Below are 20,807 nucleotides of genomic sequence, written 5' to 3'. Positions count from 1 at the left end.
CTCAGTGCGGTGATGCGGACCACTCCACTGAAATGCGTTAGTCTAACCTGTGATGCGTAGCACTTGGCAGGACTGCAACCACGCAGCTGTCTAAGACACAAGTAAATATACAAGACACCATCTATGACCTGTGCAAGCTACAGGGCAAATTACGCAGCCCAACCATGGAACCTATAAGGAGGGTGACAAAATCTAAATTGCTCGCATTTGCGGGGTATGCATCACATGCATTCCAATGAAGATGGAAAAGATCATGGAAAAAGCCCAGTGCTAGTGCTATAAAAGGCTTTTTGGGCTTGATCCATTTAGAGTTTCACCTGGTACAACAAAAATACGAATGTACGTGCACCCTGGTAAAATTCTGGTTTAAGACTCTAAAAGCCCAGAAAGGATCCTTTAAGGAGGTACTGAAAACGATATTCGAAGGTGGACCGAACTCATGGCAGAGGTCCTGTCTTGAGGCTCAGCAATTAAGAAGGTTCTAAACAACCAAATCATCCAGTTATCAAAGAAGGATGGCACAGCAAGATTCAAGGAAATCGGAGAGTTGGCAGTCCTAATGAACTCATATGAGACAAAAAACATCCAGCCATACATGAACAGCGCCCTAGGAAGAAAGTGCTTAAAAGAAATTCAATGGGAGCGCTTAGTGCCACTACCAATTAAGGAACTGAATCCCGGCTGGAAAACCCTGAAGAACATAAAGAGATGCAGGCAATGTAACCACAGTGCAGAATCACTGGCACACCTAATATGCTGCTGCCCCGCTCTACTCCAGTACCAATGCAAAATGCTAAAACCAATGTTTCTAATGCATGGGATCAGAAAATGCGTTGGTGTAGTTGCCTTGCTCTGTCCTCCACAGTGCCCTCGGATCAGACCAAATTTGGCAATTTTATGAACATGGCTCGAAGGTCTTAATTGAAAATAATATAGACACAAAATGTGGGGAATCCTGTCAGTATAGAAGGGTACATACAATGAGGCCTCCCCCCAGAAGTTGGAATACGAGGGGCCCATGACACACTGTAATGCATCAAACAGACTCTTTGCCCACAATCAATGATTATATACAGGACTCTGACAATTTTTTAAGCCAATTTTTAACTGCAATTTTTACCCACGTCTTTAAGGGTAAAACTTTATTTCATTAAAAGGTGCAAGACATGTTTTAATTGTTACTTTTTGATACTGTGTCGCAATTTGCAATGATTTTAAGTAATTATGCAATAGAAAAATCATTCATTCATTCAATCACATTATATTAGTATATACATATAAAGTCACATGTATAGCAATATTCTGCACATTTAATAATGCATATTTTATAAACCCACATAAATTTTCCCACATTCTGCACATTTAATAATGCAAAATTGTATAAATGCACAAAGATTTCCCACACCACCATGGGAGTAATGAAGCCCAAGGGAGCAGAGACTTTGAGTTAGGTTGTTGAGTGTCTCACTACAACACAGACTTTCATAACAACAATGTTTTTTAAAGTTTGTCTCAGAAGGCTTTTAAAATGTATGCATCCAGTATGGGGTAAAGATAACAGCTAGGGTGTCTCACAACCAATAGCCCAGGGGCCTTCTCACCATGGGGGATATGGAAACATGTGTTACGTCGCTGGTACCAACACCCCGATTTAGATGGGTCCTGAGTTTTAAGCGAAAATGAATTCTTTCTCACTATTAAAACTTTTTCGATTTAAATGTACGTTAAAGGGGACAATTCCACATATTTTATTTTCTATACCTCTCTCCTATTTGTTCCACAAAGTTTATATATAAGCCTAGCGTCCGGTTAACCAAGCAATATCGAGCAGTGAAACAGTTAAATGACGTCATCGGTAATGGATCATGAAACAAATTATCAAAAAATTACAACATTAACACATGAGAAGCATCTCCCTCATCTTATTGGTAGAAAAAGTAGCTGTTGTCTTATGCGACTGGTTAGCCAGGAGTTCACGTGCTTGTCAGAAACTTGTAAAGAAACAAGACACGTTTATTTTACATCATCTTGGACGTATCACCGTTGGCCTCGCAAGTGGAAATGTGGGAACAGATGTAATGCGTCTGCATTCAAAATGTCTATCAATACATCACCGCCACCTAGCGGCACTATACAGAAGCACAGTCAAATAATCACCTAAAATGATGTTTTAACTAAACCTCTGGGCACCTGGCGTTGAACATAAAATAATTTTACTTGTTTTATGGCGTAGAACTTTTTTACATTTTTTGGGTAAAGTTAATAGAGCATTTTTGTTGGGAGCTTATTCTTCCCCAACCATTCTAAACACGCCACTCTTTATTTCCAGTCCGTGTGTCCTTCCTTTGTATCTAGGGCTCCATCAGCTGTTTTTTGGAATCCTTGCGGAAGTGACGCTTGACATTTCGCGCGCGAGTCTAGAATTGCTAACTCTGTCGGGGGGTCTGAGGTGGAAGAAGGCTGGCGGGAGCTCCGGGGGCGCTGCGGCGAGATGGAAGAGCAGAAAGAGAACCAGCCCCAGGAAGAGGAAGGCGAGCAGCCTGGCAGCCCTTCGCCGGTGAGAGCAGAGCCGTGGAGATCGGTTGAGCGAGGGAATTTGGTTGTTGTTGTCAAAATGGGGCGCCGTTGTTGTGGTTTGATCACTAGGGGTCTCTATAGGTCGACATAGTTTACAGTTTACCGGCCGGTTGAGGTGACTAGATTTGTAAAACTAGGGCAATCCACTCATAATGAATTAGAGTTCTAGCTCGACAGCTGCTGTACTAACGAAACGGCTTGTTGACGTGTATGGATTAGTAACAAGGGTTAACGGGCATTTTTTTTTAGGTCTATTTTGAAACACATGGCAACTGCTAGGTGAGAAAAGGCAGAGTTAGGAGACTGATTGGGTGTCAGCAGATCTTGATGACTTTAGTCTGTATGCATACATATCTTTTTCCCCAGTCAGGCGAGGGTTTCATGTCACAAAACTAAAAGGGATTTGCCGTGCCCCAAAAGTTAAGCACCCCATCATAGAATGGCGGACGTGGCATGCCACGTCAGTCAGATATTGGTTTTCACTCTGAGTGGTGGTGATGATGACGTGAAAAAAATCAGCACCTGTGCTTGAGGTATCTGTTATCCTGTTGTGCTGTCTAAAGAAAAGTTCTGACTGAAGTGTGAGCATGAGCAGGGTACACGTCCTATAAAAGAAGTGGGGGGGCTAACCTAGTTAGGCAGTATGCAAGTGACAGCGCATGACATCACACATGGCATCACAGGAATTGACATAATAGAAAGTGGCATCACAAGTCACGACTTTACAGGAAGTGGCATCACAAGAAGTGACATCAGATCTAAAGCTCTCATATATATATATATGTTTAGCAGGTCTATCATGTGTACGTTTGGGAGCATTGTGAGTATAATAGCAAAGTGTTACACTGTTTCAAAAAGTGCTATTAGGTATAGGGCGCCCCTGGGAAGAATCACAGTTTATCTAAATATCTCAAGTAATTCTGATGGTGCTGCAAGGTGTGGAGAACCACCACCCTCCACAGACAAAAGCCTCCGCTATTATGGAAATAGATTTTACTCCCCAGCACACGTCTATTATTGTTCCTAAGGTTTCCTGATTTAGCATAGCAACATAAAATATTTTTAAATCACAGAAATATCACAGTCAGATAAAATTATAAACACTGCTTTTTCTTCCTTTCGGTGTCTTTATTCTTATAACTTTTCAACACTGCTCCCAACAGCCAACACGTGTTTAGTCGCGTCAGGGATGTAGTCCCGCGACTTTCTCAAGGCTAGTAAATCCAAGTATAAAGTCTTTGGTTTGTGGTGCCGTACTCTGACGACATGGAGGGGCGTCAGATAAGATAGAGATCAGAATACACAGAGCTTGGTGACCTTTAAAACTAACAAGTGAACTAAGAACGAAAATAGAATCTAAAAGTGGGACACCGCACGGAACAGAAACCCTTTGTTGTCTGGAATTATCACCTCAAGCCAAAGACTTAATACATGGATTTACTAGCCTTGAGAAAGTCGCAGGACTACATCCCTGACGCGACGAAACACGTGTTGGCTGTTGGGAGCAGTGTTGAAAAGTTATAAGAATAAAGACACCGAAAGGAAGAAAAAGCAGTGTTTATAATTTTATCGGACTGTGATATTTCTGTGATTTAAAAATATTTTATGTTACTTTGCTAAATCGGGAAACCTTAGGAACAATAATAGATGTGTGCTGGGAAGTGAAATCTATAATAGCACAGTGAGCTATGGAAGATGATATGTGACTTCTACACCTTGCAATCCCCCAGTTTTATGTAACACATCCTGTACATTAATTAAAAAAGTTATATAATTTATTTTACATGTAATATGCAAGTGTTGATGTAATGCACCCTGACACCTTGCAGTGGGATGAGTAGGGCTATACAAGAAAAAATAGTGGTACTTAAATTATTTCAATTCCTCCTCAGGTGTAGTAAGCTCTATATAAATGCAATTTGCTTTGTGTAAATACTGGGAAAGACCAACAAATCTGACATTCTTACAGTGCATGCATATCTCCTAAACAAGGACTGAACAAAGTGAAAAGCTGTCTCTCAAGTATGTGTGAAGTGCTAAGAAGGTGTGAGCCTTTGTTTCCCCTCTGCTTCGTTTGCATCGGGTAGGAGGCCCCTGACTGCTCCCAGCCAAGACACTCGAACAAAAGGAGGCCTGAGGACCCCTCAAATTTGGCCTTTGTTAAGGGCCCAGCAGGAGTCTTAAATAAGAAAGCCCTGTCCCCGCCTGCATGCTGCAGATGGAAAGCAGACAATGTGCAGGCGCTGCTGAAAGTGTCCCGGTGTTTGGAAATTACGCAGGGATGAGTTCAGCACATTATTCAGAGGGGCCCAAATTCTTGGCAGGGTGGACATCGTTCACCATTTGAAAATAGTGGGTGAACGCTGTCCACACGTGTGTACCCTCGACTCGTGCCCTGAGCATGAGCAATTGTTGCAATGTGTTACTCACCTCTCCTATAACTGGATACACTTATGTGGTTTGGACAAAATATACTGGCAGATTTCCCAAAACTGTCCTCAAATGCTGGATATTTTGTCACTTTGCTGCAGCACAGTTCTCTGTAACCGTTGAATTTTACTCCGCGTGCAAGAAAAATTTATCGTGGTAGAAACTGGGAATTTGACAAAAGTGAAGGAGGAGTATTTAATGCGCAGACCCAAACTCTTGAGTCCACTGCTTAGCTAAATACCTAGATAATATAATTAACATTGCTTGGAATGACATCACACAATTTTTAGCCCAACACATGCCACAGGGAGAGTTCAAATGCCAGATAACATTTAATATCAATGACATCACAGCAAGTAGCATTGCAGGCGTTCACTCCAGTGAAATTAGGTAAGTCCATGATCAACAGACGGTAATCATGCAAAATCGAAACCTGACTGGATAGTTCAACAAGGTAAACGTTTTCTGCCGAGATGTTGTAGGGTGGAGTCAACCCTATGTCCATCTGATACAGATTACTTGAGTATTGATTTACATTGGGTTTTTAAATGTTTACTGTTAAGTACTTCTAATAAGGTGCGACCTAAATAAAGCAAACTGATTTATTTATCTGATAAGCTTATCCAGTGTAGCAGGACAAATAAAGAGTTGGTATTAAACATTTTATAAAATGTTCAGTAACTGACTGTCAGACCCTATTCAGGGGCCACAGGGCAGACCGGGACCTCTGGGCCACAACTGTGTTTGTTGCAGTCATTTCCCACTGACATCCTCGGGTCCGTCCTTCTATAACTTTGCGCACTGGGCCAAGTGCGCCCCTTCCACACTTGACTCTCGTAGCTAGGCCAACAGTCAGAGGCTTCTTAGGGAGATAGTGTAGAACTGCGATCCAAACAGACAAAATCGGGTATTGTCCAGCATAGGGTTTATCTTAGAAAGTACTATAATCAGATCAGAGCAAAAAGAGAGAATACACAGCTCAAGTAGGGACAGAATTAAAGCGCTGCTATCTCATTTACGAATCGCAGTGATACACCTCTTAGGGTGTCATTTTTCTCCTCTAGGAGTTCTAATGTTTACAGTCTAATTTAAGTAATATGGGCGTAGCCTTTGATTGGGCACAGGTGCTTTTCACTCTGGAAACCCAGATGGCTAATGCATAGATCAGTTCAATAGTTCGTCCCACCACAAGTTCACTGGGGCAAAGTCTAAGGTTCTTAAGGCAGTCTTTGTGTTTTTCACAGCTTGGCCCAGTTTTACCTGCTCAGTAAAAATACGGTTCCCGTGATACTTGTGAGTGCACTCTGCAGACCTGCTCCTGCTGCAGTGGTTTTGTTGATGCAAGACCATGCGAGTGTGTATGTATGGTGTTAATTTATGTAGAATGCTATGTCTTGACATTCCACAACTGTGTCTCTCGTGAGGGACATACACTTCAAAGTGGCTTCACTTGACACACAGAGACAAACTCCCATGACACAGAATGAGGGCTACAAGGAGCCGGGGTGCAATGTAAGGTTGTGGAGTGCCACATACGATGTAAGAAGTCCGTTTCTGGATTTAAATTTGAGCTTTTAAGAGCCAATCAGCATATTAATTTCAAGCAGTCTATATATTCATCATTTGAGTGACTGAGACAACATATTTGTCTTTCTGTGATCGTAAGGAGACCTTAACGCATTGATCCTATTCAGTGGAGTGGTCTAGGAACTAAAAACCTTTTGGGATTGCCCTTAAGCAAGGCATAAAATTCCATGTACAAATTATTAATACAAAAAGTCTCTACCTGTATTAATCAAGCAGGTGCTAACAGGTCGCCAATAGATAGGCCAGCTTCCTGGGAGTTTATCAACAGAGACCTGCAAAAGTCATAAATTCAAAACATATCAAAATTTATTAATAATCAAGTCATACATTTTTATACTTAGATAATCAAAAGACTCAATAAATAACATCTCAACAACCCATTCATTCACAGATTCATACCAACAGACTCATAAACACACAATCTCATCTGTCCAGAAACTCAGGGATCCATTCATACTAGCAGCGGTAAAGGCAATGTTTGATACAGGGGACCATAGTTGTCATAAACAGTAGTTACATAAATAAAGCTGTTTTTGTAAACCAGGATCTTAGTTTTGTGATAAAAAATATCATCCAAATGTTGTTCAAAATGAGAAAATAGGAAAAAAAACAAATGAGAAGGTAAATTTTGTATGGGCCACAGAAGATTTTGTATGCAGTGTCGACGCGCGTTTCGGTGAACGACCTATTGAAGATCTCACCTTCCTCAGGGCGGGGATATCCGTAAAAAGGTAATGGGATGTACCTCGAGTACAGAGGAACTGATGGTGGCCATTCCTTACGGGTGGAAGAGCATGTGTCTGCATCGGTGAATACATTTTTAAGACAGAGATGGGGGTGAGTTGGACTCCATGCTCCCATCCGCCCTTTAAGGTTTCGGCGGCACTTATATGTATCGTCGCAGTAGACGCTGCTTTTTCAACTTAGAACCATACATCTTAGAAATTATTATATTTTGTTCCACCAGAACCCTATAAACTTGAATCGGTATTTGCTTGTACAATAAGTCTTTTTTTATTGGCCTCCATCAGTTCCTCTGTACTCGAGGTACATCCCATGACCTTTTTATGGATATAGCCGCCTTTCATGTAATTTCTTTACCCTTTTTTCTTAATATGACCTACCTCCTTGTGCATATTAAGGGAGGTGTTGGAGGTTGATTGCAACACTTACTGTCTTCTGTCGCACAGGGAAGATCAAAGTGTTGGATAGCGGCGATGATCTAGCCAGGATAACCGATCCCAGCGTATATTTGGGACCGAGAAGTGTAGGCTTTCTTTTAACAGACGAGGGACCAGATAAACAACCCTATTTTTGCATGCGCAAATGGGTTTGCGACCCTTTTGCGCATGTAAAATGAAAACAGGGCCATGTACAATTCCTAAATAGAGAGTCACACTTTATTTGTTACTCGCTATTTAGGAATTGCGAGTCGCTATTAGGAAGGGGTGTTCCCTTCCTAATAGTGACCTCAAAGCCATGTATGAATGTTTTACGATTGCAGTTGCAAAACACTCGCAAATTACCACCCTCTTCAAGAGGGTGATAATGCACTCGCAAGAGGGAAGCCACCTTTGCAGATGCAGGGGAAATTTTCTTTTTAGGGGCAGGCTGTGGTCCCACTGCCTGCTCTTTAAAATGTTTCATTTTTCTTTTTTAAATGCATCCCTTTTTCCTTTAAGGAAAACGGGCTGCATTAAAAAAAAAAAGCTGCTTTATTGAAAAACAGTCTCAGACATGGTGGTCTGCTGAGCCCCGCAGGCCACCATCCCTAGGAGGGCCAGCCATTCCCAATGGGGTCACTAATTGCGAGTGGCTCATTAATATTCATGCGCCTCGAATTTTGCGCCCCCCCATTGTAGTACATTGTAAATTGCGCCTCGCAATCGAGCGCAACTTGCGAGGCATCATTTACAAGGGTCGTACATCTGGCCCGAAATGTGCATAGTTCCTTTGATGTCAACACTTATGAAATACCTGGTCAGTGGGAAGATTATGTTATAGGGGTTGCTTCATGGAGTATAGTTTTTACAACAATGTCTGAATCACTTTGACCCCTAAGCAGCAGCGGCTTCTCTGTATGTGCAGGGGAGCGTTGCCTGCTGCGAGCCGCTCTAAAGGTGTTCAAAAATAAATTGGCAATGAAATTATTTCATTGCCCTTTTATTTTGAACACCTTGTGCCGCTCGCAGTAGCCGCCAGCCTGCACCTGAGCCAGGAGAAATGGTGGCATGTCCTCTGTTGCCGAGTGGCAGCATGGAATACTGGCCAGACACTGCAAAGTACGCATGTCAGTTTGGCCGGCTGTCTTACGCCGGCCAAAGTGACATGCGCACTTTGCAGCTTTCCACTCAGCTGTCTTGGACTCCTTGGTGGAGAGCAAGCATAGTCCTCGAGGGCCTAATGGAGGGTCGGTGCCACCAGCTCCCTCCAATCCTGACGCTCCTCTAATGCTGGTTAACAGAGAGCAGCGTCTGGATTGGTTAGGGGAGCTCTTCCTACCACAGACTCTAGGAGAACACTTCACAGTGAGTATCACTAACTGCAGCAGTTGGTTCAGTCCAATTTCGATGTGTACACGAAAAATGCACTTTACAATTCCTCACAGAAATGGATGGAGTTTTATCTAATATTGAGGAACTGTTTTGTAATGTTCATTACATCAGATGGAGTCCAAGGAACATATGGACATTGACTCCACTCCCTGGAACGAGGTAGTCTCACGGAAAGAAAGCTATGAGGAACGGGCAGGGTGGCCTCTGTGTCGTCTGCATCACTAGAGTTGAAGGGAGGCTTCAACCCCCCCCCTCCTCTCTGGGGAATCGTATCCCAGCCAGTAGGTCTGCAGTTCTTGTTATATTTTCTCAAGTTGTAGTGGGCTGCGCACGCAAGAATCTCTACTCTGAGCTGGGACCAAGCACACGCTTGGTCTAGACTGCTTCAGAGTAGCGGAGTCTGTATCCCCGCCTGATTCTCTGCTGTCAGTTACTTGCATTGCAGGACTTGCTTGCACGTTTTCTTCTCCAACTCTATCCGCCAGTAGACCTGCAGGCCCTGCTCAGTTTCCAGATGCATATGTAGTAGGCATAAGGAAAACATCCAGTAAATCCTCCCTGTAGTTCGTGATTTCCCTCTCTCTTGAGAATCAACGATTTGGGGGAATAAATATGGAGGAGGGGGAGCTGTAGGAGCACAAGTCCTAAATCTGTATCTAAGGTAGGTTATTTATATTCCAGCTTCTCCTGAGCCTATTTCATACAAAAGACTTTGGATTCATGTTTGTGTCTGTTGGCCTCCTCGTGTCACTCTAAGATTTAGCAGCCGCTTTTCAGCCTGTAATTTGTTCATAGGATACTTTAACCACTTTGGCAAGTTCCCTATTCTCTTATGTCAAAGGTACTGTGTTCAGGAAAGGATTTCTTCCCATTCTTGTTAGTAAGTCGCCCCCACTGTTTCAGAATGGTACGTGGCTTTATCGTTCTGGCGTTATATAGTGTGGGCAGGTTGCCTTGCATTTGCTGACCTTTGATTGTGTGCTTGAAGGGCATAGCAACTGGGGTAGCTGGATCAGAGGGCCTCTCTCTCACACACAGCCATCCTTGAGGTGCTCGGTCTTCAGGTCTAGACATACCTGCCTATCATCCCCATCTCTGCACTATTTGTAGAGCCCACTCTTTCTAAACATTGAATTTGTGCGCACACACATTCTTTGCTTTTGGGCTCCTCCCATTCTTACCTACCTGACCACTTTTTAAGTTCTTGTTGTCCTCTTCCTAGGTGACCACTTCAGTCCACTTTATCATGTTACAAACAATACAAAACCATACATGCAGAGCTAGCAAGCACAATACGGTAAATACAGTTAGACTTCACCTCAATTTAGTTATAACATGTTCACACTGTCTGGCCAAGTTATCAGGTTCAGCACTGGTGTAACATGTTTAAATATAGCAGTTTGCATTAAAAAAATATGTGAAAGCAAGGTGACTAATCAGCAGACCAGATCTTGTCCCCATGGTCAATTGGAGGAATGCAATGCTAAAATCCATACATTTTAGGGCTTCCCTTCTACTCATTTTTTCAGTGCAACTAAATGGAAACAGAACAGGTGACTGGCAGAAACCTACAGATAAGCACCAATGAGCAGGTGCTAGGATCTTCTTGTGGGAAGAATTTGAGAAGCCTTGAGAAACTGTTACTAGTGTCCGGAGCAAAAGGTTGACAGAACTAAGCTGTGCTTATTAGAACGGTTAAGCTAAAATGTTCCCTGTACAACACCGCCTAATAAAATGCATTTTAAACAAATTATTATGTACATGTACAATAATACTAAGGATTTAGCGAGGTTCAATTGGGTACTATACAATATAGCAATTGATGAACAATATAGCAGTACATTTTAAGGTACAGATGGGGGTTTATCTTTTAATAGGGTATAAGCAGACAAGGTATTTATATTTTTTCGTGGAAAAAACTAAAGGTTAAAGTGACATTGTAGTTGGGTAGGGAAATAAGATTTTTGCTTGCGTTGGATAAAGAAATTCGCTAGAAATTCACTGGAAAAGACAAAGTTTAAAGTGACATTATAGTTAAGTTTTGTAATAAAATAATAAATATGAAAATCCAAAAAGGCACTGAAATTCACCAATTTACTGAGGTACCTGTAAATTGGGCCCCCACCGTTCCTAACTTATATCCTCACTAGGAGCGGCTGGCCTGGTATATGATGTCCACTAATGTAAGTGGGCACCTTGCACCAGTCCAGACAACCCTTATGGTGATTTAAGAGGTCTTAGACAGTCTTAGAAAGCTCTCTAAGTGGTAGCTGTGGAGAGCAGCTTTCAGGCTTAGTCCAGAATGAGTGTAAAGCAGCTTGATTTACCAGAATGCAATCTTATAGTATAGATTGAGTGAAAAGAACCACACAAGTATTTATAAAAATATGTATTTATTATATAATACTCTCTAGAATGTCCAAGTATCTCCCAACACTGAGATAAACACAATGCACACAGTACTTGAGCAAAGCAAGACAGTAAATAGCACGAAATACACAGTACCCCAGGGAGGACCAAGCCATATACTAGGAAAGTGGTGTAAGAACTAAGACTCGAGTCAAGACCGTGTCGAGAGGACGTAGAATTACTGGGACCGCAAGGAACCACCCAAGGTGAGTAGATAGGGACTCCACAGAGAGCTTGTGCAGTGTGGGAACACAGCCGTGTCCTCCATGCAAGTCACGGTTTGATTTTGAAAGATTAATGACTCTTCACAGTGACCCAGAAGAAACCTGTGGAAGACAAGGTTGGAAAGCCACACCACCCGTGGATACCATAGTACCGACGTTACCTACACTAGGGAAGCCAGGTGCATATGTGTGAAGTAGTGTCAGAAACTGCTGTCGAACCCAATTGAGGACTTCAGGAAAGTGCCACTACTGGAAGAGGAGAAAGTGTCTGTGTGAATCCAAACGTGGATTCTTGACGAGGAGTACCTAAAAGCAGAGGGGACAGAGTCTATGTCACTCGGGAATGACCAGGAAACTTGGAAGACGAATGCCCGGGTGCTTCAGGAATGATGACGGTGACCTTGACTCTGCAGCTGTGTTGACCATGCGACGCTGCTGAAGACCAGGACCCGGATATGAGCTGTCCCATGAAGGATGTGGAGTGCTATGGGGTTGGTGTCCGGTGGGCGCACCAACAAGCCTTGGCAAATGCCAACCGACGCAGGTAGTCAAGAAGGTGCACAGTTGGGACCAGCAAGGCCCAGGAGACTCACCACAAGCAGGTGAGTCAGGGCAGGCCTGAGCAATCGGGGGAGCTTCAGGAAAACAAAGGTGACTCTCAAATGGACCCACAGGCCGGAGGCACAGGAGTCGCGAGAGGACCTCGAGCAGCTCACCAAAAGGAGCAGGCCACGGTGCCCATGAGGCAGTGTGGCTGAAGATTTTGGTTGAAGAAGTTGCCGGAGGTTGGGGCTACTTGGAGCCCAATGCACTTGTCACAAAGTTGCCAAAAAGGATTTGCATTTGCAAAACTACACAGTGCACAGGGGTTTGGTTAATGCAGCCACCACAAGGGATTCTGACCTCCAACTCGGTGAGAGGACAGCTCAAGCCTCGAGGGACGTAGAAAACTACCACCTGTGTTGTTGAGCCCTTCGGAGTCCGTAGGAGATTGGGATCATCAGACCGGTCAGCAGTTTTGAGGTGCCTGTGAACGCAGGGAAGTGACTCCTTCACTTCACGGGAGATTCCTTCAAGTGTCTTAGATGCTCCACAGGTCTTGCAAGGATCCTGTATGGTGAACAGGCACAGACGATGCAGCAGACTGAAAGGGAGACGAAGGCAGGCCCAAACAAAGTCCAGAGTGCCCAGACGGTAGAAGTGCAGAGGTTTCTGTTCTGAATCTTATCCCACGACGAATCTAGGGACCTACACCTAGGTGAGCCCTTAAATACCCTAGGGAAAGTGTTGGGAAGATTCAGGGTCTGGACAAGGGTGAGGTTATTCCCATGTCCTTTGTCCAATTTTGCACCAGAGCAGGAGCCAACGGCTCCCAGACCTGACTTGAACTGGACTATCCACGTGCTCCTCATGCAGACTTTCAGGCGCTGGTGAGCGCTCCCACCCAGTCCCAATACACTAAATCCTCTCTTCAAGTTGGTCACACCTCCCTGTGACAGGATGCCTATTGTTCTACCTTCCTCTGGCTCAGCGTCAGGAGGGCAGAAATGTGCCTCTTTTCGGCAGCAACCATTTTGTGCTATCTGTGACTAGAAGGTTAGCACCCTTAACACTGAGAGCCTAATGGAGGGCTCTGCAAAATTTTTGATACCAAACATGATGGGGTCCATTACAGCCGGTTTCGAGATGGTTATCGCAATATAGCAGGTTCAGTGACAACCCGGGAGAATGGACTCCGTAGCCTACAGGGGTGTCCTACTCATGCAGGGGCACCCTCTCACTTGGAACCAAGCACCCTGCCTTCAGGATTGCAAAGGCCTGCTATAGGGGTGACTTATAGGTTTTAAGTGCAGTGACCCTCAGATATAGTAAACCTATATCTTTAGTAAGTGGTGAATGCACCGACTTACACAGGCTGCAATGATATACATGAAATACATGATTCAGCCCAAGGGAGACCTCTGGGGTACCTATGCCCAGGGTACATGCATACAGTATACTAAGGCTTGAGCAGGTAACCCAGTATCCAATCTAGGATGTACCTACGTACTGAACACAATAATTTAGGGAGAAAGCAGATAGACTGGCGACCTGATTAGCAGAACCCCAGTCAGAATAGTCAAAAACAGCATCACATCAAGCAAAAAGTGAGGGTAACCATAAGAAGTAGATCCTACTTTCCTACACTCACATATGACATAATTTAGGTCATGTTAAATTACATCATTGATGACCTCATTGATGACATCACTGATCACAGCCTCTGAGCCCAGCCCCACTGAGGCCCAGCCCCACGTGGGTGGGTCCTGTAATTACGTCTGCAACGTTTTTCTTTGATGTTGCAGTCAGCCAGTCTGATCACTCGGTTCTGTGCGGCCGAAACAACCGATGATGGGGAGGAAAAAGTCTGTCAACCAATCAGTTTGCTCTATTTAAAAAATGCGTATTGGATCCCAAAAATTATCCTATGTGAATTAAAATGGGAAAGCAAGGTTTTGGGACCCTCCCTCTTCTTCTCGTCCCTGCTTCACTGATCACCCTGAAACTTCCCAGGAGGAAGCTGAGGTAGACGACTTTTTTTTTTGGGTTGTCTTTTTTTTTTTTTTTGGTAAACTTTCCTAAAGATTCATCCAATAATGCCAAAGGCATTAATAAAAGAAAAATTCGCTCTTCCTATGATAAAACTATATACGCAGTGGCAATATAATCCCGTTCTCACATCCCTCAACCCTACCATCTGATAAAAAGCAGTCCCCAGAAGTACTGATCAGCAGCCCTTTGCTAACAAGAACTTCATGGAAGTGCCCTGTCTGAATCCTCCCTTACTTAAGTGGCAAAATGTCCACCCTTCAGCTTCAGAAATACAGTCAGTACTCTACCAGTGTCTTGGGAATCGGGTATCAACCCTCATTCTTGTGCCTTGCTACATAAGGGCACCATCCAAAATGGATCCCACTGGCCCCAGAACTAAGATGCTCACCAGACATGGACTCTTACTAGTATAGCTTTGTGAAAAATCTATCCCATAAGGCACACACTTGAGTCTCACCTAGATTGTCAATGCAAGAACCTGAAGTTCAGACTACAATTGAGGTTTACACTGGTGGGGTCCGTGGATCACACACTCCTTTCATATAGCTAAAAGGTCTGGTCACGGCTAATAATACACAAAACATGATATGCTGTCACCACCTCATCATATGATCAATCCAGAACATGGACAGTAGTTCCATGTCTGTTTTAATGGCCCGCTTGGTGCCTTGGTGCTCCCCTTCAAGTCACAAAACAGATTATAGAGGTTGCACTTCCATGGACAGGCTTAGTCCTATGCACACACGCTAAGTTTGCATGGTGGCAGGGCCCAGCACAAAAAATTCAGGATGCCAATTTCAGATGCAGTCAGGCAGCCATGGCAAGGGTACACTCCCTGTATATCATGCAGGGGAAATTCCTGTCCCACCACAGACTATTATAAAAAGCTAAAGGCATGCATTCTGGAAATATATATATATTTTTTAAAGTCTACCCTTCACCAAGCACATGCTCAATACTATCAAGTTTGTGTTCATAATTACCCCACCGATCATTGACCACAATGCTCCTAGACTTGGGCTCGGTGTAACTCTCTCCCCTGCATTCTTTATTGACCTAAAACACAATCAAGAAAGTTTAGGTTCTTTCATGTCAGACTTGAGGAGGTTTCTTTGGTCTTTTCTTTGCTTTCTGTTAATGAAAGTGCTCCATTTTTAGGTCTCGCCTGACCCAGCGCAAGCGCTTATCTGGCGAGACTTTTAGTAAGGGCTTCAAAAAATGCTACCATAACCAGCCTACAGCTTGCTTGCATGTGCGTGGGCGCGCGCTTACGAGCAGAGGCGCCATATGGCTTTCCTAGTCATGCTCATTAAGCGCATCGCTCGCCGCGCTTGATTGCGATCCCTTTCACGGTCGCGCAGCTTTTACGGCCTCGCCGCCAATTTACTAAGGAGTCTAATTTTTCACTTAAATCTCTTTCTGATTTTCTTCAGATATAGCAAATCTGAATTTAATTTCCGGCAAAAGCAATGTGTTTTGCACTGTGGAGGAGGCGAGGTTTGTTTAAGACATCAGGATAAGTATTCTTATGGGGAGCGGGCTCGCAGTGCACTGCCTTAAGAGCTTCCCATGTTGTCCTTCAACTGATGTATCCTACTTCTGCCCCACCAAACCCTCCCTTTGCCCCTTTTGGGCTTGTTTAAATGTCCTACTGCCTTCATATCTCCAATACGGAGGGTATCCCTAGATCACCATTTGTATGCCCTTCCAGGGCTCACTGATATTATGGGTGCTTTCCACCGCCCTTTCTTCTCGCCTTTTCTCGTAAACTCTGAAGAGCCGCTCAGACAAGGATTCTGCATTAAGCCTGCTTGTGTTACCTCTGCCAACCAGTCCTGGTAATAGATCCTTAATGTGGCTAGGCGACCCCGCTCGACCTCCGATGCTGCCCTCCTACAGAGCTCAGCATCTTCCAGCAAGCATGCTCCCACTGTAGTGCCTGCCTCGCCAGAGACGCTGACACAGGAGAAGCTCATGGGGAAATTGTCGGACACCACTCCCCAACACAAAGTACAAAGAAAAGTATATTTTCTTCAGCCCCACTTCATACAAATTCCCTGGCAAAGTCTACTCCGATTATACACAGAAACACCTCACGAACAGCAGGGCCCGCTTTGGACATGTATTTGCACATATGGACTTTAAAGTATACCATTTCATCATATTTCTAGGACCTTGTTGGGGGGGGGGGACACAGGGTTGGGGGGGGATGCTCAGTCACACATCAGACAGTCCAGGTGATGGGAACAATCTTCTTACAATCCACTAGAATTATGCAACCTAAGAAAAAGCCTCGGGTCCAGGACTGCCCCATGTCAAGTTATCCCTCCTGCAAAAAAAACCTCAAACGTTGGCATGTACTCTCAAAGAGGAGGGCCGGCAACCATTGATAGCTCGGAAGAGAAAGTAAGACCCAGCTTTTCCAAAAACAGGCGCAGTGGATACTCAGACCAGTGTTCGGCTTATACTGGCCCTTGCATTCCTGACCTCACATTCCTATATAGGCACATGCTTAAGACGCGCATACGGGCCACTGCACCAGGTCTGGAGCACTCACTCCTGGTCTCACGCACAATATCAACATTCAACTCAAGCACACGTTACCACAGCTAACAGCCTTCTCCCATCCATGGACTAGTTAATACGCATTTACTCATCTGACCCTCTTGAAGGTGCTTTGGTGCCTCGACAAGAGGGAGGAAGGTGCTATAGAAATAATAGTGTACAATAGGGTATAGTAAATATATATAACAACAAAATAAAACTAGCTGAGGACCTATCAGCATGTTTGGCTGCTCACTTTCTTTGGGGAGTTTTATCTAGTGCGATCTCGACCCGAAGTTATCAGAGAGCTTTGCATAAGCACCAGTTGCATTACAGAAGGACACATTCATTTTTGTTAGGGAGAATGTGATTTGCCCAGAATCACAGGATGTTGAGCATCCCTGCCGAGACTCAAACACAGTTCCCCTGCTCTAAGGTCGACAGCCCTAGTCGTTAGGCCACATCCTCTCATCTTTAATACGGTTTTGTCTTTTAGCTGCACACTTAGTAATGTTTTGTGTTTGCTCGCACATTTTGCTTGATTATTTTCATGATATTTCATGATTATTTTTGCCTTTACAATATGGTGCCCCTGGACCCACATTAGTCCTTCTTTTTTGTTTCTCACTATATGTATTAGGTAGCAACACTGCTGATCATCTGATCATGGCTGTCGTGGCAGAAAAGTGTCATGACTGTGCACAAAGTAAACAAGCATTGGCATAGCCAATAGGTCTCGCTTTTGGGACCTTATAAGTATTTAGTTATGCAGCACAATATCCTTACTGCAACAACATTAATTGTTGACTGACTAAACACTTATACGGTCCCAAAGGCGAGACCTATTGGCAATGCCAATGCTTGTTAAAGTGTGAGTGGGAGCTAATCCTATATTCCTAGAATGCAAAAATGAGAAATCAGGGTTTTTTGAGTTACTCATGCATAATCTTGGGCATCTTGAGAACTGGTATTTGCCATGATATTCCCTCTGAGAGAGTATGTACAGTGTTGTGCTTGCCTTATTTCTTGGCTTGCTAGGCTGAAGGGCGATTAATAGAGCAAAGAAGCTGATTTTACATTTTTTGTAAAACTTTTAATAAGTTTTATTTAGATAATGAAGAAATGTTACGAGGGTGCAAAGCAGTGCAAGTTTTGCAATGCCTACAGTTAATGACAAAACAGCATGAAAGGATACCATTACCGTGCAGAGTTGACTAAAACATACTAAGTTTGTAAAACCCAGGGGCTATCCTCATTACAAGCGTGTATTATTTATTAGAATGTTGTGCACATCTTCAACTAAGAAAATGACATCATTTGGATATGCTGCCATTTTGTAGGAGTTATTTACAATCCAGATTCCTTCAACCTGGTTTTCTTTTCTGAAGGCCTCCAAAAGCGACTCTATTATTATAAAAAAGCAAGCAATGGCATAGTCAATAAGTTTCGCCTGTGCGAGATCTACTGGCTTTGTCAATAGTTATTTATTTTGTTTTTACGTTTTGCACAGCAGCCAAGCTGCAGTGCAATATGGCTTAAAGTAAAGAAAAAATCTATGATGCAGTCAATGCTGACTGCATTATAGCACTTCTTTCTTTTTCTTTTACTTTAAGATGCCGAGTTGCACAAAAGCACACAGTACGCCTGCCTCAATTGCATGATTGGTAGGGTGGGTGGGGGTGGTGACGGGGAGCACATGGGGAGAAGAAATAGATGGAGCGGGTGGGTGGAGGGACACGAAATTAACGGTTGTAGAAAAAACAGATGGGGTGCGTGGGTTATGGGGAATAAAAGCAGACTGTTGGGACCAAACTACACCTCATGTCACTATAAAATAAATCTCTACCGCAGAAATAGCAGTGAAAAACTCATGAAGTGGCATGAGTGTCTATTATCCTTCTGATACTTACTTCACATATGTTCAATCATTAACATTAGGCTCCCAAGGAGTACTGGGCTACCTGTAAGGAAAGCGCTTCAGCGCCTCATCAGGGGTAGTAAATGCTAATAAGTAAGTGAAGCCTGTTTACAACAACAACAAAAAAGGAGGAACATCCTTATTCTTTGGCAGCATTTTAGGTTTCAGTGATGCCAATGCATTATTTTACTATCAAGCCTCCAACAGGCCGTTGGACGAGAGTTGCCGGAGCTCCCGTCATGCTCTGCGACTGAAGGCGAGGCGGGCTGGGTGGCTGGCGGTGGTCTGTTTCGAACAGCGAAGGAGAGGAGTCCTCCTGCTTTAGACGCCGTTCACGAAGACGTCTAACGGAGCCGTCCAACGGATGCTCTGTGCTGGGCGCATCTTTTTGGGAGGCTGGTGGCATTCCTTCTCAGCGGCTGATGCGGTCACCGTCGCAGGAGAGGGCAACTTTCAGGATCTCTGCCGCTGAGGTGCAGGACGAGACACTGCTGAGAATTCCTGCAGCGGAGGTGCCGTCTCTGGAGGTGATTTTGAGCAGACTTCCAGAATTATCTTGGAGGTTGAGACTGACTCCATATAGGGGTCGGCTGAGGCCATCGGCGGCTGGTGTGTCTAATCAGCAGTTTATTGCATTACCCGGAGCACCAGGCAGCTGCCTTACCACTGGTGTAGGAAGCTTTTGTGGCTCTATGGATGTTCAAGTTCTCCGCCTATCTTCCTTCAGGCCAATGACATTAACTTTACCTTTTATTTATCTAAGCTCCTGTGTTAATCTCCTGGACTGCTGCTGCCTTTGAAAAGGGTACTGTAGTGTGTAGTAGGCCAGGGGGGTAGGCGCGGAAGCGGCCTAGCTAGGTTTAGGTGCGCTGTGTCCCTCCTTTTAGGTCTTCTCCCCCGTTAGCTCGCTGAAAAAGATATGAAAATAATCTCCCGGGACATTACTGCTAAAACCCGGCTAGTAGCTAACTCCACACGAGCTTCGAAAAAATCATCATCTGATCCCCTTCTCTAAAGAGTTGGAATTCTGGCTACTCAGTGGGAACCTAAGAATTACTCCTTCCCCCTCCCCCCTTCCCCCGCCCCCCAAAATATCTGCCCCTAAAAATAATCGGGTGGAGAAGAGGCCCACAAGTCGGCCATACCCTGGAATTTGACATCTGCCCAAGGGAGTCACGATCCTATAGCCAACCGTCTACATGCAGCAAGCCAGGCCTCTCCCCCGGGACTAGAAGCTAGCCCGTTGGCTTCAAATGCCACACCTACAGCTAAATTGCTCCCAGGAGATGTGCAACAGGGCACCTACTCATTATTCTCAGGTCTTAACACACAGACTCAACAAAAAAATAGCCAACCTAACTACACCAAAGCCAATTCCACGTCTCGATAGTCAGGAAACGTGTTTCTTTGAGGAGGATATGACAAACCTGTTTCACGATACTTCTTTGTTTACCACAGCTACAGAGGTCCCGAATGAAACTCTACCTACGACAGCTCCGCTAAGCCCGTCTGCCACACTACCCAGGACTCCAGAGACCATGGTGGGGTTGGAAGATACCTCGCACATTCTTTTACAACAAATTTTGGTGGACCTCAAAAGCATGAAACTGTCCCAGGGAGCAGTACAAAAGAAAACCGAATCTCAGCTGGGCTCCATCCAGTCTTATAACCAGCAACTTTCATCACGCATTACGGATACAGAACCGCGCGTTTCAGACCTCGAAGACAAGATGCCTCTGAAACGAGCCAAATCACAAAATTACAACCTGAGCTCATAAGCCTCCAAATCAAGGTGGACGACGCAGAAAATCGATCATGAAGAAGTAACCTTTGCATAACAGGGGTTCTGGAAGGCATCGAGAACGGTCGATCAGTAGTGGAAGTCGTTTCAGACCTCCTTTCTAAGCATATATGCCCAGAAACTGCAACACAGAAGACCGATCTTACTATCCCTCTGGCCCATCGCGCCCC

At 44.2% G+C, this 20,807-nt stretch overlaps 1 protein-coding gene across 1 annotated transcript in view; it reads left to right on the top strand.

Moving 5' to 3' along the window:
* Positions 1–2,375: 2,375 nt before the first annotated feature.
* ERI1 (exoribonuclease 1) overlaps positions 2,376–20,807 on the top strand; it is a 202,465-nt gene continuing 184,033 nt past the window's right edge. Inside the window, exon 1 of the mRNA XM_078676421.1 lies at positions 2,376–2,557. Coding sequence (XP_078532547.1) covers positions 2,492–2,557 — 66 coding nt within the window. The 5' untranslated portion in view covers positions 2,376–2,491. The remainder of the gene's footprint in view (positions 2,558–20,807) is intronic.

This window comes from Lissotriton helveticus, chromosome 2_1, assembly GCF_964261635.1.
Source record: "Lissotriton helveticus chromosome 2_1, aLisHel1.1, whole genome shotgun sequence".
NCBI lineage: Eukaryota > Metazoa > Chordata > Amphibia > Caudata > Salamandridae > Lissotriton > Lissotriton helveticus.
Note: the sequence above shows the minus strand (reverse complement) of the source record. Positions and strands in the feature narration are given on the sequence as shown.